General features: G+C 42.2%; 1 protein-coding gene across 7 annotated transcripts in view; it reads right to left on the bottom strand.

The window, feature by feature from the left end:
* Positions 1-23778, bottom strand: part of EXD3 (exonuclease 3'-5' domain containing 3) — a 505315-nt gene that overhangs the window by 324290 nt on the left and 157247 nt on the right. For all 7 annotated transcript variants that reach the window (XM_067561577.1, XM_067561574.1, XM_067561576.1 and 4 more), the window contains 5 exons: positions 15729-15782; positions 14756-14895; positions 12659-12750; positions 3539-3612; positions 2126-2164 (listed from right to left, as the gene is read on the bottom strand). In XM_067561577.1, the coding sequence (XP_067417678.1) occupies positions 2126-2164; positions 3539-3612; positions 12659-12750; positions 14756-14895; positions 15729-15782 (399 nt within the window). The remainder of the gene's footprint in view (positions 1-2125; positions 2165-3538; positions 3613-12658; positions 12751-14755; positions 14896-15728; positions 15783-23778) is intronic.

Here is a 23778-nt window from a genome sequence, read left to right as displayed (position 1 = left end):
TCTACATGTGGGATTATTTAAGTTTCCCTTCAGATGTACGGGTACACACTCTAGCTTCTTTAATGTGATGCCAAAGACAATAATCACTGATAGCAGTAAGAGTCAGAGCTGATAACAGGCAAGCTTAATCAGTACTGCTGTGAAAATTATATAGTTGTCAGAAAGATGTAAATTGGCTGCAGACACTAATGCATACATTTCCTTCTAGATTCAGACATTGCAGCGTTTGCACACACTCTAGTTTAGGGAAATACAAAGGAACTTCTGGCTACGTTCATCATTTAAGGCCTTATTTAACTCCTGACATACAGAGATAGAAGCTGCTATGGTTTCTAGTACTGGTAGGTGTCCCAGTTCCTGGAGTGGGTACAGTCTTTCAATGAGACTGTATATACAATGCACGCGTTCTTCATTGAACTGGCTGATATAGTCTGTAATTTTATACCAGTTTTTTTTATACGTCAGTGTCAGATAATGGGAACAAAAGGATAAATAATATCGGGTTTAACAAGTATCACTGAAGATACCTTTATTTCAAATACAAATGTACATTCAGAGGTTGTTGCAATGATGACAATTACCAACCCATTGCTAATCTTTCATCAGGCCCTGATTCAGCAAGGTATCTGAGCATGCGTCTAACTTTCAGCATCTGAGCAGGCCCACTGACATAAAGGGGAACACTTAGATGTTTAAAACTAGGTGCGTGCTTATGTACCTTGCTGAATGAGGGCATTACAAGATAAGATCACTGAAATGGTGGAGGCAGGGAAACTCTAGCTGCTCCTTTCCATCTACCATATCTTTACACCCCACACAATTTGGCCTAGGGCACTAGTTATACTAACAGATCTTCTCAGGGCTATGGACAACAGTCTACACCGGTAATCTTAGACACACAGGTAGTGTTTAACAGTTAACGAGGAGGGATGCTGACCAGTTTGCTTTGTCCTGTCTTTGATCCTGAAGAAAGCCCTGTGTAAAAGGTACTATATGCCCTTCCCCCCCCCCCCCAGGCTCCTCCCCTCTCCTGCTTCTCTATGAGCAAAGAGAGCCAACCCAAGAAAGAAAGAAAGAAAGAGTTCACCGTTTGTCTTCTCATGCCTAAAACACAAACATGTACCAAACTCATGCTAATTGCTCGTTAAGTGACTGCCAGCCTATTCCCTTCAACCTCCGAGCAAACCAGAGAAGTGTTTTAGCAGCTAGATGTCTACACTCCTAAGTATCTGCCTCTGGCACCCCTCAGCAGGGCGGTGCTGATCATTTAGGTAGGATTTTTAGGGGAAACCACGGCAAGCAGAGTCACAGCTTCTTAATGACAGCAGGACAGAGAGAGAGAGAGAGAGAGAGAGAGAGAGGATAGGATTTCTCTTGGAGTGAGCAATGAATGCAACATTGTACTTCTCTAGGGATGTTCTGTGGACATCAGAAATCATACGAGCAGTGGTTTTGCACCACGGAATTTCCTAGTACTTCACTATTACATATATATATTTAATTACAATATCAGGTCAAAACGTGTCCCTGAATGCTCCTGTTTGCACTCCAAAGAGAAGCCCCATTCAGTATTGATACTCAGCTCTGTATCAGCATAATAAACCCATATAATGGTACGTCAATACTAATGAATTATTACTATCTGCTGTAGCACGGGACACAGGAACCACAAATACCTTACAATTAAATAGCAAACCTACTAAAAATTTTGAGGACAAAGAAGATGATTTTCTGACTATGTTTAATGGTGGCCCTTGATAGTTGCATTAGATAATTAAATAAATATTTGTAATGAGATAACCTCAGTACTTGCAGTGTTCAAGGTGTTTCCTACAGTTAAGTACAGAGAATCACAAGAGAAGACCATAATAATCTTGTCTATTTACCCTAGGTAAAAATGTAAGTTTTTAAGAGCCAATGCTGTAATTATAGACACATACACACACCCCTACAGGCACAATTGTGACACACGTGTGTAGGCTGTTCTGACCAAGTGAAAAAGCTCCAACAGTGTAACATATTGCAAATTCTTTTCTCACCAGAGTGGGATATTTTTAAATAGTCTTATAATGAGGCCCACACAGACAAAACCTAAAAAATTGAGAAGGGAATATTTCACACTCACCTGAACATGATCAACCCAATTCTCCTGAGTCATGGTTTTCTGAAAAGCAAAAAAAAAAATTCTCTAAAATATGTTTTTTAAAGCATATTAAACACACCAAGTAGAAATTTAACACACAGTCCTACACCTTGGCAGCATTTATGACACAGGAATGCAATCTGGTATGCACTGAAAATCTCTGGGTTCTCATATATCACCATGAAGGACACATTAGAAAAATACTGCTTAGATTAGTTAATTCAGACAAATGTTAGAGTACAGCACATGAGACTATTATCAAAACCTCAATCTGCACTTACAATATGAAGGCCACACAGAATCCTATCCAGATCATACTGAAGCTCTCATATACTTTATAAAATAGAGATAATCCAACTTGATCTACTTTGTAGTGGGTGCAAAACTACAGATAACTTCCAACTGAACAGGCAGGTAGGACTGCTGAAAACTGAGACACTGCTGAACTCAGAAAAGAACCAGTGTCTAATGTAATAGAATACTTCAATTTCATGATGTCCTTAGCACAACCAATGTGATCTCCCAGAAACACAGGAGAAGCTTCCATGCCTGTGTAGGCTTTTGGTAAGCAACTGAATACTGCAAAAAATGTTCACTTTAGTACCAGGGAGAGGCGGCCCTCTAAAACATGGGTGTGCTTATAATCAGGGAACTAATGAGCTTTGCACAGGGACAAATGGAAGGTACTTTTCCCCTGAACACCAGCCTTGTCTTTGGCCAGGTCTACACTTACCTGGAAATTCGGCGGCAATCGAGAGGTGTTACGCAAGCTACGCAGAGTACCTTGTGTAACTCCCGTCGACTTTGTAACTCCTCTTCTACGTGGCATCTTCACTGCGCTGCGCTGACAGGAAATGCGTCCCTGTCAATGCAGCGCTATGCCACTTGAGGGGGTGGCTTTATTGTGTCGACTTCCAGATCGACTGAGTGGGTCTTCACTGACTGCTCAATCGATCCGGATAAATCGATCTGATTGCCGCCACCAGTGAAGACATACTCTTTGTTAACGAACCTAAGATGATTGCACTGGCTCTTGCAAACAGAGTGGATCAACTCTGACCTCCTTGGGACCCAACCCATTGAGTAGGAGGGCATCTCCTGCAGGTTACTGAACACCTTCAGCTGCCACTGAAGTCAATGGGAGTGGAAGGCATTCAGCGCTTTGCAGGACTGGTCCATATAATAAATATTATGGTATAATAAAATATACCCATAATTCTGAACTAGAGTTATCAGTCTATGATACTCAGTTCAAGTACTCGCAGCACAGATTTCTGAGTCTCAGTGACTTTCTGTATCACTAAAGCATGACTGCACTCTGCTTACATTTCCAGTATCTCTATTATATTGTTCAAATCACAACAAAAATAAATCCACGCACACATCCAAACATACCTCAACAAACCTCTTGTAAAAAAGATATTTCAGAGAGCCCAGGTGTCGCTGATTTATGACATTCGGACAGAGAGCTGAAACAAAAGAAAGGCCTTTAAGTAGACATGACATCTGAACTTCCTTGAAGTTTTCTTTTCTAGACAGTACTTTTTTCCTCCCAACATAAAAATTAACTTAAATGATGCACACACAGAGATACATTATCCAAACATGAAACAAAGAGGGCCAGGCACATCCTGGCTTTGCCTATATGTTAAAACTGTTAATTGTGTTTAAAAATGAGATAAGCATTTGTAGTATAAACAAGCAATTTGGCATGTGTTACAATAGGCACAGCTTTCTTCTTCTTTTTTGAGGGGTTGATGAGAAAGATCATTTAAGTCTTAGAGATATATACATTGGACATAACATATATCCTAAATATCAAGGACACATTACAATATATATGAAAATATAGAAGAATTTGAAAGCTGGGAGCAAAGATTCAAAGAACAAATTCAAAAGAAAATAGAATTACCAACACCCCAAGCAGAAAATCATTAATTTGCAGTAGATACACTACAGACAGCTTCCAGTAGCAAAAACCAGCTAATACAAAACAGTAAAGACTAGAGGTACATTTTCAAAAGCACCCAAGTGACTTAGGAGCCTGACTTTCAATGAAATTTAGGGTCATAAATCACCTTGACAATGTGACTTAGGCTCCTAAATCACTACAGCGCTTTTGAAAATGTTATCCAGAATCTAAACTAGGATCAGCATTTTGGGCCAAATTTTCCTGCTGAAACATTTTATCCATAAAGGGTAATTTATTTGGTGAGGGTGGCTCTTTATGTTTTTTGCTAAGTTAGCATAGTATTATTATTAATAATAAAATAATAATAATAATAATAATACCTAGCTCTCATAGAATCACAGAAATGAAGAGCTGGAAAGGACTTAGAGAGACCATCTAGTCCATCCCCAGGGCTGAGGCAGGACCAAGTAAACCTAGACCATCTCCAACAGGTGTCTGTCCAACCTATTCTTACAAACTTCCGAAGATGGGGAGATTCCACAACCTCCCCTGGAAGCCTAATCCAGAATTTAACTACCCTTATACTCAGAAAGCTTTTCCTAATATCTAATCTAAATCCCCTTTGCTGCAGATTAAGCCCATTACTTCTTGTAGTGGACATGGAGAACAACCAATCCGCCTCCTCCTTATAACATCCCTTACCATATTGGCAAACTGTTGTCACTTCTCCCCCCACCCCCCACCCCCATCTTTTCTCAAAACTAAACATGCCCCATTTTTTTAACCTTTCCTGACAGGACAGGTTTTATCATTTTTGTTGCTCCTCTCTGGACTCCTTCCAGTTTGTCCACATCTTTCCAAAAATGTGGTCCCAAGAATTGAACACAGTACTCCAGCCACGACCTCACCAGTGCGCAGTAGAGTGGAACATTTACCTCTCATGTCTTACATAGGATCTTCCTGTTAATACATCCAGAATGATATTAGCCATTTTCATACCTGCATCACATTGGTGGCTCATTCAATTAGTGATCCACTATAACCTCTAGATCCTCTTACGCAGTACTACCGCCTAGCCAGTTATTCCCCATTGTATAGCTGTGCATTTGATATTTCCTACTTAAGTGAAGTACTTTGCACTTGTCTTTACTGAATTTCATCTTGTTGATTTCAGACCAATTCTCCAGTTTGTCAATTCATTTTGAATTCTAAGCCTGTCCTCCAAAGTGCTTGCAATCCCTCCCGCTTGGTATCATCCACAAATTTTATAAGCTTACTCTCCACTAAATTATCCATATCATGAATGATAATATTGAATAGTACCAGACCCAGGACTGATCCTTGGAGGACCTCACTACATATGCCCTTCCCAATCTGACTGAGAACTATTGATAATTACTCTTTGAGTACATTTCTTAAACCAGTTGTGCACCCATTTTAGTAATTTCATCTAGATCACATTTCCCTAATTTGCTTATGAGAATGTCATATGGAACTGCCAAAAACCTTACTAAAATCAAGATATATCACATCCGTTGCTTCCCCTTTATCCATTAGACCAGCGACCCTGGCAAAGAAGGCAACTGGGTTGGGTTGGCATGATTTCTTCTTGACAAATCCATGCTGGCTATTTCTTATAACCCTATTATCCTCCAGGTGCTTACAAATCGATTGTTTGATAATTTGTTCCAGTAACTTTAGGCTGAGTGGTCTATAATTCACTGGTCCTATTTGTTACCCCTTTTAAAAAGAGGTACTGTGTTTGCCCTTCTCCAGTCCACTGGGACCTCACCCGTCCTCCAGGAGTTCTTGAAGATAACTGCTACCGGTTCTGAGATTCAGATTCAGCTAGTTCCTTAAGTACCTTAGGATGAATTTCATCAGGCCTTGCTGACATGAATAAATCTAATTTATCAAAATATTCTTTAATCTGTTCTTTCCCTATTTTGGCTTGTGTTCCTTCCCCCTTGTTGCTAATATTAATTGTGTTTAGCATCTGGTTATCAATAATTTTTTGGGGAAGATGGAAGCAAAACTGGCATTAAATACCTCAGCCTCCTTGATTTCATCAGTCATTAGCTCTCCTTCCTCATTAACTAGAGGACCTATGTTTTCCTTCATCTTTCTCTTGCTCCTAATGTATTTAAAGAATCTCTCCATATTGCCTTTTATGTCTCCTGTTATACCTTAGCCTTTCTGATTTTGTCCCTACATGCTTGTGCTATTCTTTTGTACTCCTCCTTAGCAACTTGTCCACATTTCCACTTTTTGTAGGATTCCTTTTCGATTTTCAGGACATTATAGAGCTACTGATGGAGTCATATTGACTTCTTAGTATTATTGCTATCTTTCCTTTGCATAGCAATAGTTTGTAGTTGTGCCTTTGTGTCTCTTTGGGAAACTGCCAGCTCTGCGGAATACCCTTTTCCCTCAGAATTTCTTACCATGGGACCTTACCTACCAGTTCTCTGAGTTTGTTAAAGTGTGCTTTTTTAAAGGCCATTGTCTATATTCTGCTTTTCTCACTCCTTCCTTTCTTTAGAACCATGAAATCTATCATTTCATTATTACTTTCACGCAAACTGCCTTTCATCTTCAGATTCGCAACCAATTCCTCCCTGGTGCTCAGAAATGTGTCTGAAATGGCTGCCCTGTAGTTATACAGCACTTTTCATCAGCAGATTGTCAAGCAGGTCAATAGCATTATCCCCATTTTATGAGGACACTGAGACACAGAAAGGTGAAGTGACTTGCCCACGGTTACACAGATCAGTGCCAGAGCAGGGAATTGAATTCGGGTCTCCTGATTCCCAGTGTCCTCTTCATGATAATGTAAGACAATCTACTGTACGTGCTTTGCGAAAGGGGCTGTTCTTTCATTACATGTTTGTACAGTCCTGGGCATGGTCCATGGCTGGAGCTCCTACACACTAACACAAAGCAAATCCTGCATCCTGGCAGGGATTAGACTGGATGACCCTTGCGGTCTCTTCATACCCTGTGCTTCTATGGTTCTAATAAACAATAATAGTACTAGGAGATGGCCTCGCTCTAAACATCTCACTGGATGTGTATTATTTCAAAATCTTGCAGTAGCACGGTAATGGAATCTAGTCTGGATTGGATTTTGCATTTGGAAAAGACACAGAAGTGGAACCAGGAATTCCACCCATCACAATGATTTGGTAGGGAGGAAGCCTGGTACTAACAGCCAGAAAGCAAAAACAGATGTGATGTGTTCTTCACCTACAGAGTTTGAAATGGACACACTCATTGCACTGGTGTTACATGGTCTGTGGGTGTCATTTGGGATATGGTTCTTCAGTTGCGTAGATGAGGTGACTGACTGTAGAATTCTGATAATGCACCGCATTTCTTCTGATTCACAGTTAAGTCCCAACCAATCCTGTCTTTACATTACATCACGAGCCCGATTCTTATTTGCACTAACTCCAGTTCACACTGCTCTTGCAATGTTAAGGGGCCTTAGTGTAAATGAGAATCAGCCCCCCCCCCCGAATCTGAATCTTTGGATGTAAGGCAATAGAACTAGAGCCTCTACCCTCTGCAATACTGATGGTCTATTCACAGGAGGGAAATATTTTAGACCCGTAGCACTTCCTCATGAGAAAAGAGTTCCTAATGCAGATTAGGGTGAAGTGGTGTAGAGTGCAGCTGGATAGAATATCCTTTTATTGTAATGTCCAGGACCCACTGATTTTACATAATTTCATTCCATGGCCCCAGGGAATAGGAAAAGTAGTCCCCAGACAGGAAAAGGAGCAAACCCCCACAGATTGACTGAAGGCTCTTGACCATCCCATTAAATTTGTAGTGCAGAGCACCAGCTGGGCCTCCCAAGAAGGCAGGGACACAATGCTGGTGTGAGCACTTAGATAAGAGCCTAAAGAACAAGTGTCACAGGGTGGGCTTCTGGCTCATCTGATGATGTGGCAAACTCCACTTCAAAACGAGAAGGGAAGTGTGGGCTTGGCCCCAACAGAGTACAGAACCCAGAGACCTTTGGGTTGCTCCAGTGTTGTCACACTTCTGTCTTCTTCCAAGATTAACTAAGGCCTTTGAAGGGTCATCTTCAGCAGTGCCTTGGACGTCACAGGGCAGAGACACAGTTCTTTAGAAAACCAGGGACAATAGCAAGGGAAGGGCCATGGACTCCGGCATGTTCCAAGCCCAACTCTCCTTCAGCAGCCTGAAGTAATGATTTGGCCTATGCTATATTTTATATCCTCATGGGGGAAAGGTGGGTGCACTAGTCAGTGGTCACTGCCAGGTAGAAGTTCCTGGCCTTGTGTGACAGATGCTGACATCTTCTAACAATGTGAATTCATACAGGCAATTTTCACAGACAATGTTGCACCAATATTTGACAATAGGGCTGAGACGTGCAGCAGGAAAATCAGCAGCAAAGTGGTAAGAACAAATGCTTTACAACCCCAAGTGAACTAATGTAACGTCACAGAGTATCCTTCTCCTCTGCCTTCACACGACTGAATGACATTTGTGGGAACAAATGTTAAAAGTTACTTTGCTTATCATCTTCCAAAAGATTAGGCATTTTCTCTCTAGTTCTAATATTACATTCATTCACCTGACTCCAGAGTAACATCCTTTGAAAATACTTAACGCAAAAACTCCTGTGAAGTACTGGTGGAGCTTCCTGTGGTGGCTGTCCTCTGGTATGCACTGCATTCTCGCAGCTTCTACGCATAATGGTGACATACCTGAATTAATTCACAGATTCCTGAGCAGCCCACTTCTGCCCTCTACTGTTTAAATACTTCAGAATAATAATTGTCCATATATATTATATACTGTGATCTCTAGGGCTTAAAGGTTTGTACAAAATACAATTCAGGATTAAATCAAAGGGAAAAGCTGGTAGCAAAACTAACAAAAAAATAAGCCCTTATTATTTAGGCTTAGAAACCATTCAACAGGATAAGGTAAAAGTTCATGGCTAAGGTGTTAAGCAGATAGGCTTTTCAGTTAATTTATCATGCTGCAAGGGGGCAAAATCTATAAACCTCTTTCAGCTGGCAGTACAAGCAATTTCCATCTCTTCCCTAGCTAGTTAGCAGCAACAGGAATGGATATTCATTCTCACTATGGTTATTATTATTATTATTTGCTTTAGTGAATCCCTCACTGCCACAGATGGACTATCAGGTCCAATGTGAGAGATTAGCTCTACTTTGTGTGTGTTACTCAGCTTCCATATCGTATTCCTCCGTATATGAACTCTTTGTTTGGGGAGAGGATGGAATACCAGAGCAGATAAACTAATTCAAACCTAGTTACACTCTGCTCTCTCACACCCAAACACAAGATTTCACAGAAATTTTCAATAGCAATATCTGTAAATCAGCTAATTCAGTCTCAGAGGATCTCCAAAGGCTATTCAGTTAACCTCCCACAATGGTGAGCAGACTTGTTACACCAGATCTTACTGACCCTCCCTTTATGTGTGAGGACCAGATCTATACAAATAAATAGCTTTTCTTCTCTCAGGCAGATGCCCATCCTCTTCCTCCTTCCCCACTACAGCTAATTAAACAAAACTGGCCACTTTACTGGGAAAGCTAAGGGACCCAGAACAAAATCACCAGTCATGAGTGCATCTCAGTTGTGTGTCAAGAAGAGGGAGCGTGCACAGGGCAGAGGAGGAAGACAACAAACTAACATACATGGAACTATCATGTGGCTGCTTAGACCCCTATCTGCTGATATACTGAATCCTCTCTGGTGTCTCATAAACCTTAGGTTCAGTAGCAACAAAAGAAGTTTTGCACCTTAAGGACAGGCCAGCTTCTAAATCTTGCTTGGGGTCAGTGGGGTTCACTGCACTTGGAGAAGAGTGAGTTTCTAGCTAATGGGACCAGTCTAGAACTGAGACCCAGATGGCCCTGCTTTCCCAGGCCAGGAGTCCCTATCCTCCTCCAGCCTTCCTTACCAAAAACAACCTCCCTTAGCTGCTCTGGCCTCAGCCGCTTTCACAGGCAGAGAACCAGCAGTGGACAGGTGGTGTGCATGGGACGGAACAGGCAGCAGCAGAGGGACTGGTGTGGAGCAGGACCAGTAGGCAGGCGGATGAGGCCATGGGGCTAGGAAAGTGGGCCTCATTCTCCTGTCTGGAATGTGCAAGAGTTTTACACAAGCCTAGAGCTGGTCAAAAAAAGAAACAGACACCCCAAAAAGTCACAAGACTCCCCTTCCCCCCAAATTTTTTTGAAAAATCAAAATAAAAGAAATTGGATCAGCTCTAAAGGCAGCAAGGGAGACAGAAGGGAACGCCCAGGAGAGAGGGGAGAAGGCAAATGGGAACCAATGTTAACTCCCTTCAGATTCAAGCAGACTCAGCATTAGGGTTCTAATGGTGAAATTATCTTCATTTGTGTTCAACTCCATCAGAGCCATTCTGAAGGTGATTAGAGCAGGCCCTGTAATCTGGCACATGATGACATCCTGGCTTGAATTACAGGGAAAATTGGGAAAACACAACCATTTCCATTTCCTCCTAGAGACTGTCTATCCTAGAACGTAGCACTCAGTCTTGACTGATTTTCTCCAGAAAAAGCATGTCACATTTGCTTGGCAACCAACAACTTCAAAATGAGTTTGTTTCTATTGGCCCCATCCAGTTCCATCAGCAGAACGACTGAGGGCCACTGGAGTGAGAGGTCTGCCTGATGCAAAAATGCAAGCAGCACAAAATACACTGGGTTGGCAGAGGGGGGCAGGACATGCAGGAGATGCTCTGATTCAACACGTCTCCAACAGACCCTCCCATGGGGAGCCTCCTGTGGAGTCCCAGCCAAGTGGAGTTTAATGTTGTTTTCAGCAGGTGGAACGTCTGAGTTAGCAGTGGTGGTACAGCTGCCTGCCCTCCTGAGAGCAAAGGTATCTGCTGATGCAACTTGTAGAGGTGAATCGAGTCTTATATTTATACCAAATGGAATCACAGCTTCAAAAACAGCAAACACCTTCAACATGTGTCCCAACTTGCAGCAGGAGCTCTCTCTGCAACATTAGCCTGAACGTACACGTGGAATTTCAGGATGTACTGATATTTACAATAAAAAGAAAGTCGATCAACGGTTCAAACTAATTCTGCAGATACATTGTATGTAAACACCCAGCAGGTAAATTCAGGAGCTGAATTTTTTAACTGAGACATTGTTTTTATTATCCTGCACTAACAATAATACAAATAACAGTGTTACAGATCAAGTTGGTGACCAAATGCCTTTCACATTACAGGTACCACATGGAGGAAAACCTTTGGAAATATGAACATACACTGGGACAGTGCATTTAAAGTCCCACCTGTACAAAAGCTCGCACACTGGTTCCAGAGATATCTCCTATCTTCCACATGGGAAGTTCCATTAGACAAGGTCAAATCCTTCAAACTGCAGGTTTCTTTCAAGGCCTGATCCACCTTCACCTATCTGCTGTACCCTCACAACCTCTTTTCAAGGTCACCGTGACACCCTGCAACCCCACATTCACCTTTGCAGTGTAATCGTGTGTTGTTTAATGCAAAGTATGTCATATAAAATGTTTCTGGAATGCTCATGACGTACTGAGCACTATTGTTATAGTAATATATCTGTTGCAGTATCATGTGTATGGTTATGAGGCTTTGCTATGTAATATTCCCAAAGATGTGTCCTCAGGGCTTGAAACATACCCAGGCAAAACTCTCCAGGAGGGGAGGGGCAGATCACACCTCATCAAGGTGTGTATAGGACAAATCCAGTTCAGCTTTCCAGGAACAAAGGACTGGCCTGGGCCTCAACAGAGAATCAATGGGACTCTCAAGGGAGTCACCTCCCTTCCCTTGGCCATTTTGGAGCCACAGTGAGATAATGCTCACTGTTCAGGACATGGAGGAAACCATATGTGACGCTGGCTGGATTAGGGGACCATTTATGATATTATTTAACATCAATGTTTCAAAATTACAATAATTCATATGAGACAGGCCATGTCAGGTACCGTTAGAAAGGTTACAATTTGCTAAGTATGATGATATTGTTTGTGTGTGTCATGTTTGCATTGGAAGTTATGGGTATGTTGGATGTAACTGTATTTCAATTTGTGCTGTGTTTCTGGGCGACTCCCCAGACAGGATGGCAGCAGCAGTAAGCTGCTTAATGGCAGCTACCCCTATTTTACAGGAAAAATGCAAGGGGTTCTGTGCCTCCTGCTTCCCAGGAGTTCTCTCTTCCAAACTGATGGGCTTGTAACTCTCAAAGCCAGAATCCCCAGATGAATATCATGTGGCCTCTTGTGTGAGCAGGATGGAGCCATTACTCAAAGCTGACCATCACATGTTTACGTAGAACCATTCTGAAGCCAAGATTTATGTCATATCATGGAAGAAATAGTCTATTAGTCACCAGCATTGAGTTCTTCAACAAAATTTCCATAGTTTATGGCCTTTGTCTTTATACAACATTAATTAATCTCCAAATGACAAATTACAGCAGACATTCCGTGATAGACATGGGGAAAACAGATTAGCTTTATCAGTTGTTCACTGGGAAGGTGATTAAATGATTTAGTGTAATATTACATACCTGGATCTAGGTTATATTGTTCTAGAAGCCTGAACACCAGTTTGCTTAACGTTTTGTGGTTGAGTTTGTCAGGACGTAAGCCTTCATACTGCCTGTAAACCAAACAAACAAAACAAGAAAGAAACATAATGCAAGTAGACAAGATACTTCTTCCTTTTAATAGTAGGGATGTTGTCTATTGCTGTGTGGTGGTGACAACTTCTTTTCCCTCCATCATCAGCTAAGCTGATACCATTCTTTCCTCCAACTGGGTCTAAATTAGCTATTACCACTCAAGTAAGAGATATTGGAGTCATTGTGGATAGTTCTCTGAAAACATCCACTCAATGTGCAGCAGCAATCAAAAAAGCTAACAGAATGTTAGGAACCATTAGGAAAGCTACAGATAACAATTCAGAAAATATCATACTGCCGCTATATAAATCCATGGTCTGTCCACACCTTGAATACTGTTTGCCGATCTGGTCACCTCATCTCAAAAAAATCAGGGCAACAACAATTACTAGGGCTATGGAACACTTCCGTATGAGGAGAGATTAAAAAGAATGTGACTTTTCAGTTTGGAAAAGAGACAAGTAAGTAGGGATATGACCGAGGTCTATAAAATCATGAATGCTATGGAGAAAGTGAATCAGGAAGTGTTATTTACTCCTTCACATAACACAAGGACCAGGGGTCACCCAATGACATTAATAGGCAGCAGGTTTAAAACTAACATAAGCAATTCTTCTTCACACAACACACGGTCAACCTGTGGAACTCATTGCCAGGAGATGTTGTGAAGGCCAAAACTATAACTGGGTTCAAAAGAGCACTAGATAAGTTCATGAATATAGGTCCATCAATGGCTATTAGCCAGGATGATCAGGGATGCAACCTCATGCTCTAGACATCCTAAGCCTCTGACTGCCAGATGCTGGGAGTGGACAACAGGGGATGGATCACTCAACAATTGCCCTGTTCTGCTCATTCTCTCTGAAGCTCCTGGTATCAGCCACTGCCAGAAGACATGATACTGGGGTTAGATGGACCACTGGTCTGATCATTCTAGGGCTGAAAAGCCCTAGCCAGTAAAGCCATCTTCTTGTCCAATTAAACCTTCAAAACACAGCTTCTGAGACAGCAGCAAGATGGACAGGTTACTTGAAGGTAAGTGGTGTTCTGTCCATCAGTTGATGTTCATGTCTTTATGAGTCCCTGATTCTCCATTCACGGGCTTTAAGAGTTCACCTAGGTACCTGACTTCCAGAAACCTGGTAAGTGAGACCCACCCTGCTCTTCTGCTCTTACTAGCATCATATCTGCTGAATGTATGCTGATATTTTGATTGCACCCCTAGTGCTGACTTGACATAAGCCACTTTGGTGAGAAGTGATTTATAAATTAAAAAGAGCCCCGATAATTTCACTGGAAAAGGAATCATAAGCAGATACATTTCTTGTTTTTTTGCCATTGTATCATGGGAATATTAGACACATACACACACGCATAGAGTGACTGCATGCAGAGACTTTTTACTTTGACTAGGGCTCTTTGCAGATGGCTCCCTCAAAACTACATCATTTCCTGGCTTAGCACTGCGATCTGAAGCTCATGGAAAGGGAATTTTCAGTTCCAAGGTTACCAGCTGATGATCCTTCTTTCCATCCCCACATCTCATTACCAGATATGCAAAATGGATATTGCGACTCACTGCCTTCCACAGCAAAGCACCAGAGTCAGGCTGTTGAGGTCTCCTGGATAAGATCTACTGCAATGTTTTTGTTTTCAGCCTCCCACGCAAAGTGCTCAGCACCTGCCACTTCCAATGACATCAATGGGAATGGTAGGTGCTCAGTGTTGCAAAGGTAAGTCCTCTGGTAAGACCAAATTTCAGTTACCAGAATTTTTCCCTTCTCTGATGGGAATTGAATATACAACATTTAGTAATTTACTCCATGGCCTTCAACATGCTATTATTGATTGTAAAAAGAACACTAGAGAACATATTGTCCTTACCGGATAGCCATTTAAGCACCTGCTCATAGTGTCATATAATATTGTATGCTGTTTGGAAATAAGGAGGACAAAATACTGGAAAATAGAATAATCTTCTACCTTGAGATGTCTTTAGTATTAAAACTGGGTTCACACCAGATATCCAGTGTCTGTAAGAGTTTGCACTGGAGATCAGGATATTCTGCCACATAAGCCTCCACAAGGTTAGTTTTCTCTTGAAGTAGCAATGGAGTGCACATCTAGGAAGAAAAATAAAGTTTTGCATTTGGAAAGCATTACAGAGACATTGTGATCTCTACCTGGTGCAGACTGCTTCCCAATCCACTAGCTCAACAGCACTGGGCAGAGCAATGGAGAAGCAGCACCTCGGCTCCATCCGTTCCCAGCCTACATGCATGGGAGCAGGAGCAGTCCCACTTTGCTGCTGCCCAGAATGTGGGCAGTGAGCCTTATATCTCTGCAGGGTGCGCAGGATGGGCCACACTCTGGCTCGAAGTCTGCTAGACTGATGTGTGTAAGTGCTTGAGAAAAGTGTTCTTAATCACTTAGACATTAGAAAAATATTTCTACATTCAAATGTGCCTAGAGGGAATTTTTTACACCGCATTTTCATCATAAATATTCGCTATAATATTACAAATCTTCGGCATTAGAATTTATTAAACCCAGACCATCTCTTAGTACCACCTAGGTAGAAAATACCCCAGTTATCTTCCTACACCCATTATTCTGAACAAAGAGAGCAGGGGAGGAGATGGGATTATTTTAAAATGTAATAAGCCTTATTACAGAAACATTAATAGGCAAAACAGAATGAACACAGCTGGAGTTTCACATTCCAGCGGTGAGAGCTAGAAAAATATTCTATTAAGCTAGAATGTGGTATAAAAACATCTTTCAGTCACTTCATAGACTGAAACATCATTTTTAGCAGTTCACTAGCGACTTCTTGCAAATGAGATATTGGTTTATAGTACTGGTTTATAACTTCCACTTTTGTGGAAGACTGTGAGTCTTGGTTGTCAAAGGGTACATCTGATGATAGAGAAAACTACAGGGGAAACAGATTTACCTTCTCCACATCTAGATCCAGCTGTAATTTTAGCTTTATACTCAGAATGGCTGCCTAGAAAAACACAAAAGGTAGAAAATATTTCTGGCTGTAGTGGAGAATGTATGTTTGGAAGAGCTTATAAACATATGTGTTACTAACTGAAGTACAGACAGTTTATTCACATTTTTCATAGAAAGAAATATAACAATAAAAAGAATCAAACATACTAATGAAATGCATTTGGCAGCACAGATTTCATTTAAAAATCCACAAAAACATCAGCAGTGGCATTACATCTTTTAAACATATTCAACCTCAGAAGAAAAATATTGAGATCAAGCATTCTGTTAAAAAAAATGTAGAGAGAAAAAGCAGTCTCTAGTCCAGTGTTTGGAAAGACTCAACAGACAGTTAATTTTCTCCAGGAATATAAATTTAAAAACTGAACATAAAAGGATATTTGTGAGTTAACTTGAACACAAATCTTGCTGTTTTTTAAATTTTGCTATGCAGTTATATTTTGTGAAGACATCTCATTCATAAATCTGAATACGACTAAAATCAACAGATTTTTAGTTCCAATCACTTCAGCGTAGAACTCCACATATTCTAGATGCTATGAATCACATTCATCACAAATTAAAAAATGACGATAATTATTTTGTGCCCTTTTACACTGTGTTCTGAACTTTGATGAACGAAGTCTTGTAATCCCTACAGAATCCTTTCATCAGAATCGATATCCTAATTTTGCAGATGAGAAAAGTGAGCCACAGCATGGCAAAATGATTTGAGGAAGGTTACGCAAGTGGTCAGTAGCAGAGCCAGGAATAGAACCAAGTTCTTCTGCTTTTCCATCCTATGTTATCACCCCAAGAACTTGCCTCCGCACTGGCTTCAGTGTCCCTCCTGTACTAGGTGCAACTCCCACCCTACTACAATACGGTGATACAAAACAATGGACACGGGACTGGACTAGAAGACCTCTTGAGGTCCTTCCAATCCTATACTTCTGTGATCGTGGCTCATGACTTCAAAATCAATACACACATACCATGCCGCCTGGGCTTTGTGAAAACATGCTCTTGAAGGCTCTGATTCAGCAAGGTTCATAAACGTGCTTAAGCCCATCCCTGTTCAGCAAAGCACTTAAGCATGCACTTAAGTCTCAGTGAGTTAAGTTTCAAATTAAGCACATATTTAAAAGATCTGTTGAAGCATTGTTGAAATGCTTTTCTTCGTTTTATCACTACCAGAGTTGGAAACAAACAGAAGGCCATGCTGCAGGGCGTACGGACAGAGTCAAGCTCTTTGAACAAAAAGGACAACTTTAGACAGTATCAGCATGTTTACAATATGAATAATTAAAGAAGAAATAAGCCTAACGAAACTAAAGAGTAGACTGACTTGGCTGCTGTATCTATTTTAATATTTATTTTGTTATTGTGATGTTTGGTATTGTTCAACCCCACAAAAAAGATTTCTATAAAATGACCCCATTTTTAATATTATTTTAACAAAGGATAAGATCTCCAGGGATGCAACAACTCATTCAGAGACTCATTTTGCTGTCCGATAACAAATACTAGAATATATAATGACATGCTTTAGCTGATACATTAAGATACACCCCACCACAATAACTGAGTATTTCTCCAACACGCAGCTTTGTGCATACGTTACACTGGACCAGGAGACTAGCCAGAGTAACTGGAAACTAGTAATCATGTTAATTTAGTTCTAGAAGCCTCAGATCAAAGTTGGATCAGCAAGGCAATAGGAATCTCAAATCCCAGCTGCCTTCACCAAAAACGATATTTTAAAAATCATCTCCCCTCAGCACATTACCCAGGAAACCAAGAACACTTCAATGCACACACAGTGCACTTTATTAGGAAAGCCCCTACACACACCCTGAAACCAACAGAACCCACATGTGAAAATGCCTCTCACAGTCCTGAGTAGTAGCATGCACTGCCTCTTCGGCTCCTACTAACACATCCCATATATAGAGAGTTCCCAGTATGAATAAAAATAACAGCAAAGAAATAACACGGAAAAACATTTGGGCTAAATTAACTCCCTACTGCCCTGCTTACTTCCAAAGTGGAACAAAATAGAAGCATGGGAAAGGTTTATGCTTTTCTTCCATTTCCCTTCTCAAGCCTGTGGAGGGCAGGTATGTGATGAGAGCTGTGTGCTAACAGGGGTGCCTGTTCCAGGAAAAAGGGTAAGATAGGCAGAAAAGGTGATAATCAATTATTTGATCCAAAGCCGACTGAAGACACTGAGTCCTTTTCACAGTTCAATCAGGGCTCAGAATAAACAGAATCAAAAAAGGCATTGTCCACATGGGGACAGATGCCCAAGAGAGAGATCCCACACCTGAGGGCACATGACAGCAACAGCATGATTGAGTGCCGACCTAAACGAACCATCCCTAAAAAAACAAGTGTGCCTTTAAGAGTGAGGCTCAAAGAGGAGGAAGTCTCAAATACACTCAGGCTATGTTCACACTGCAGCGCTAATTCAAATTAGCTTAAATCGACTTTCAGCAGCCGATTTAAAGCAGACTGTTCTCACTATGCTATTTGAGCTGGTCTCTTGCATTCACACATTCAAGCCTTAATTTGAATTAGAAAGCAGAGCAATCTGGGTAGCTATCCCACAGGGCAACTACCGACGGAGGCTGTAGCATCGTCCCAGGATGCATCGCTGCTTCCCCCACCCTTTCCCCCTCCCAAACAAACAGGAAAAGGATTTTTGAGCCGGTTTTTTTGCTCCCTGATTTCGCCATTGCTTTTCGCGGCTTAGCATAGGGTACTTGAGAAAAAGAGGAAGAAGGTGAAGCAGCTGCGGCTGCCCAGCTTCAAGACATCCAGCAGAACAATTCCCAGTTGCTGCAGGCAATGAATGAGTGCTGCATTAAGTGATTTCTGTCCCTGTATGTTGCCAGCCTTTTCTCATGCACCCCCCTCTGTATTTTGCTTGCCTTTTCTCATCCACCCCCCACCCCCCACCCGTTGCTTGCCTGTTCTCATGCACTCACCCCGCCATGTTGCTTGCCTTTTCTCATCCACCCAGCATCACCCCATATGTTGCTTGCCTTTTCTCATGCCCCCCCTGTATGTTGCTTGCCTGTTCTCATCCACCCAGCACCCCCTCCCCCCCCTCCCATTTGTTGCTTGCCAGATCTGTGCCCGGCAAATCTCTCATGAACAAGATTTCCTTTAATAAAGAAACATTTTGAAAAGATGCAAAATTGTATTTATTTATGTCTTGGGTGAAGCGGTGGGGGAAGGGTTCTTCACTCTCTCCAGGGGTAGGGTAGGGTGTTTAGTTTCTTCCTTTTCCTAATCTGAGACAGTCTATGTGCAGCACTGACTAATGGTTCGGCCACTGGCGAGGTGTCTTCAGAATGAAAAAAAAAAAAACAAGATAGCCACAGCCAAATTAGCGAAGAACAATATACATATGTAAGATTTTGAACTAATGATGCTTGGATACAATGTAGACACAGTTTTTAAAGTTAGGATGAATGTATCTATTGATTAATTTCAGCAATGATGGTGTGATACAATGTTGCCTTTAGTTTGTGTATTGAACAGTAAGAAGAGACATATGTTTCAGTTGTCATAATTATGATTTTATACAATGTAGCAAGTGACTTTCTAATGCAGATCGCATGGAGGGCTGGGGGGTAATCGGCTGGCAACACAAACACACAGAGACAGGATCGGTTTTTTGTTTGGTTTTTTTTTTTGGGGGGGGGGTTATTTCTCAGCTTGTATTCAAAACACACACAGATAGGAAAAACGGGGGTTGTAGGGGAGTTGGATTTGTCTTCTTGCATTCAACACACACACAGACAGGATCGGGATGAGGGGAATGGGGGGTTGCTTTCTCTGTTTGCATTCTACACACACACACAGGATCGGGGTGGGGAAGGTGTGGGGGGGGTTGCTTTCTCTGGTTGCATTCCAAACCCTCACAGATAGAAAGACGGGGGTTGTGGGGGTGTTGGATTTCTCTGCTTGCATTCAGCACACACACAGAGACTGGAACTGAAGAAAGAGAACTCACCAGATGTCCCTTCCCCAGCATGCCTTTCCCCCTCCCAAACAAGCAGGAAAATCAAATCTTCCCGGGGCTTGAGAGGAGGGGACTTTACCTGCTATTGTGACCACAGAGCACCACAGGGGGCTGGAGCACAAGACTTATGAGGAGAGGCTGAAGGAACTAGGCTTGTTTAGTCTGCAGAAGAGAAGAGCAATGGGGGATTTGATAGCAGCCTTTAACTACCTGAAAGGGGGTTCCAGGGAGGATGGAGCTAGGCTGTTCTCAGTGGGGGCAGATGACAGAACAAGGAGCAACGGTCTCAAATTGCAGTGGGGGAGGTCTAGGTTGGACATTAGGAAAAAGTTTTTCACTAGGAGGGTGGTGAAGCACTGGAATGGGTTACCTAGGGAGGTGGTGGAATCTCCATCTTTAGAGGTTTTTAAGCTGAGGCTTAACAAAGCCCTGCCTGGGATTTGTTTAGCTGAGGTTGGTCCTGCTTTGAGCAGGGGGTTGGAATAGATGACCTCCTGAGGTCCCTTCCAACTCTATGATTCTATGATTGGCCAGAGAGGTGAAAATGGAGCATAATGGGATACATTCCGGAGGTTAATTAATTCTAATTAATTAATTAGCTCCATTACGTTCACACAAACACAAATTTGAATTTACAAAGTCGATTTAGGCACTACGCCACTTGCAGAGGTGGTCTTATTAAATCGATTTTACTAGCACCTTACGTCGACTTAACAGTGGTGACAGTGTGAACGTCGAAGTACTTAAATCGATATAGGGGACTTTAAATCAACCTCATAGAATCATAGAATATTAGAGTTGGAAGGGACCTCAGGAGGTCATCTAGTCCAACCCCCTGCTCAAAGCAGGACTAACCTCAGCTATATCATCCCAACCAGGGCTTTGTCAAGCCTCAGCTTAAAAATCTCTAAGGATGGAGATTCCACCACCTCCCTAGGTAACCCATTCCAGTGCTTCACCACCCTCCTAGTAAAAAACTTTTTCCTAATGTCCAACCTAGACCTCCCTAACTGCAAATTGAGACCGTTGCTCCTTGTTCTGTCATCTGCCACCACCGAGAACAGCCTAGCCCCCTCCTCCCTGGAACCCCTTTCAGGTAGTTAAAGGCCGCTATCAAATCCCCCCTCACTCTTCTCTTTTGCAGACTAAACAAGCCCAGTTCCCTCAGCCTCTCCTCATAATCCTGTGCTCCAGCCCCCTAATCATTTTGGTTGCCCTCCGCTGTACTCTCTCCAACTTGTCCACATCCTTTTTGTAATGGGGGGCCCAAAACTGGACACAATATTCTACATGCGGCCTCACCAATGCCGAATAGAGGGGAATAATCACTTCCTGCGACCTGCTGGCAATGCCCCTCCTAATGCAGCCCAATATGCTATTAGCCTTCTTGACAACCAGGGCACACTGCTGATTCATATCCAGCTTTTTATCCACCGTTACCCCCAGATCCTTTTCTGCAGAGCTGCTGCCCAGCTCGTTGGTCCCCAGTCTATAGCTGTGCATGGGATTCTTCCTTCCTAAGTGGAGGACTCTGCACTTGTCCTTGTTGAACCTCATTAGATTTCTTTTGGCCCAATCCTCCAGTTTGTTTAGGTCACTCTGTATCCTATCCCTACCCTCCAGGGTAACTACCACTCCCCCCAGCTTAGTGTCATCCGCAAACTTGCTGAGGGTGCAATCTACCCCATCCTCCAGATCATTAATAAAGATGTTGAACAAAACCGGCCCCAGGACCGACCCCTGGGGAACTCCGCTTGTGACCGGTTGCCAGCTAGACATGGAGCCATTGTGAACCAGCCCTCAGTGTCCATGCGGGTAAGAGTTTAAAACCTGGCAGAGCCACTTAAACTTACTGCATAGAAAACTAGTGTGAAGAGTGGCAGCAGGTCCTAAAATGGTCAGGATTCCTCAGACTTGTGAGCCCATAGGCTGCTGCATTCTGAACAAGCTGCAGGCAAGGGGGAAGGCCTGCTGAGCAGGGAACCCAGACGCACCATCACAGGATCATGGGAATGGCAGTGTCCACCAGCAAAGCAGCAGCTGTTTTGAGGCAGACACACAAGCCTATAGTGCCCTTCACCAACAACTGCCCCTTGCCCCTCAGCCACCCATTCTGAGTGTCCCTTTGACACCAAAATATTATCACCCAGCCTCCAGATTTGCCATACCACGTGCACTTTCCATCTCTAAGGTAGTTACCCAGCCCACACCACCATAGGATCTGAGCAGCTCGCATCTATAATGTATTTATCTTCACACACCTCTCTGAGGTAGAACAGTGCTGTTATCCCCATTAGACAGATGGATAACTGAGGGACAGAGAGACTGAGTTGCCCAAGGTGACACTGAATGTTTGTGTCACCTGGGAATTGAACCCATGTCCCCCGAGTCCTAGGCTGCTGCCCTGGACCACCCTTCCTCTCTGCAAGAAATGCAGGAAGGCTCAGAAAGACTGTATCTGCAGGGCCACGCACTCCCGGGCTGTATCTACACTGAGTGTTTTAGGCAATTTTCCCACTGCTACTAGCAATGGTGGTAGCACTAGAATAGAACAGCCACAGGTATTTATCATCACTAACTCTGACCTGAGAAAGGTCAGATGTCCAGCTGGGAACTATGCATGCCTGGTCTTCAGTAGCATTTCCAGAAACAGGCCAACAGCAGGAGAAATTTCTGAAAATCCATAGTGTAAGGCAAGGCCAGAAGCATAGCTTCATAGCGCACATCTGGACGTGTTTTAGAGAGCACAGTATCACTAGTTCCTCAAAATAAAGTAACAAAACTTGAAATCAAGCCAAGTTATGTGCATTACAATAGACATAAACATCAGTCTGAAGGGGCAGAGACTAATTACTAATCATTGAGCGCTTCGGCCCAGTTTGCAGTAATCACTATAATTCCATACATGTGAAAAAGCAATTTCTCCTAAGAGAGTGGGAGCCCTTACCACACATTGCATGGCCTAAAGCTGTGCCCTTTGTTGTCTTCAATGAGTGCATCACACACACAAGTGTTTTCATAAAGTAGCAGCAGATTGCTGGACTTTGGAAAACAGCCGAAAATAAGATTTCCCAGAGCAGTTCATTTCCAGAGATGGGCCCCGGGGGTGGGGAAGGGGCATATTTCAAAAGCGCCTACATGACAGAGAAGCACAAGCCCCACTGACATTCAGTGGGTTTGTACTTGCACACAGGGTGGATAAAAATCAATGATTTTTTTTTAAATAAAAAAAATCAGATTTTTTTTTTAATTTAAATCAGTTTTTGATTTTAAAAAAAAATCAATAAAATACTGTATTTCTCTCATTTAAAAATAACTGTTACAATTAAATCTCATCACAAACGTGTTAAACCTACACTTACAGTCTCATAAAAATGAATTAATGGCTCTAGTAGCAAGCAAAAGATTTCAATCATCCAGTAAAACCACCACCATGGCTGGGTTTGTAGTAAGGACCAGCAAATACCAACAAGACACCGTAGATTAAAAGATTGCTCAATTCATTTATGCCACAAATTCTCCTTTTCGCATTGTCATTGACATGGCTGAGTCCTTACAATCAGGCTACAGTCCACCTGGTAGAGCAGACATTGGTGGAAGGTTGCTAGATACAGTGTATGAGAAGGAACTTGAACAGTGTGCAAGAAATACTGAGGGGAAATGTGCCAGTTTAAGCCTCGATGGGTAGAGCAATGTACACAATGATCCAGTAACATGTGCCTGTGAGACAACAGAAGATGGGGTTGCATATCTTTCAGAAACAACAGATACATCGGGAAATACTCACACAACAGAATATTTAAAAGAAGTGGCAGTGAAAGCTGTAATAAACTGTGAACAAAAGTTCAACTGTCACGTGCGCAGTTTTGTCACAGACAATGCTTCAAACATAACAAAGATGAGAAGATACTTAGAAGAAGAAACAGAAGGATGCTCCTTAATAACATATGGTTGCAGTGCCCATTTAATGCATCTT

Source organism: Emydura macquarii, unplaced genomic scaffold (genome assembly GCF_026122565.2).
Source record: "Emydura macquarii macquarii isolate MOO-44397 ecotype Brisbane River unplaced genomic scaffold, CSIRO-AGI_Emac_v2 contig_2417, whole genome shotgun sequence".
Classification (NCBI taxonomy): Eukaryota; Metazoa; Chordata; order Testudines; family Chelidae; genus Emydura; species Emydura macquarii.
This window is presented reverse-complemented; position numbering and strand designations above follow the sequence as displayed.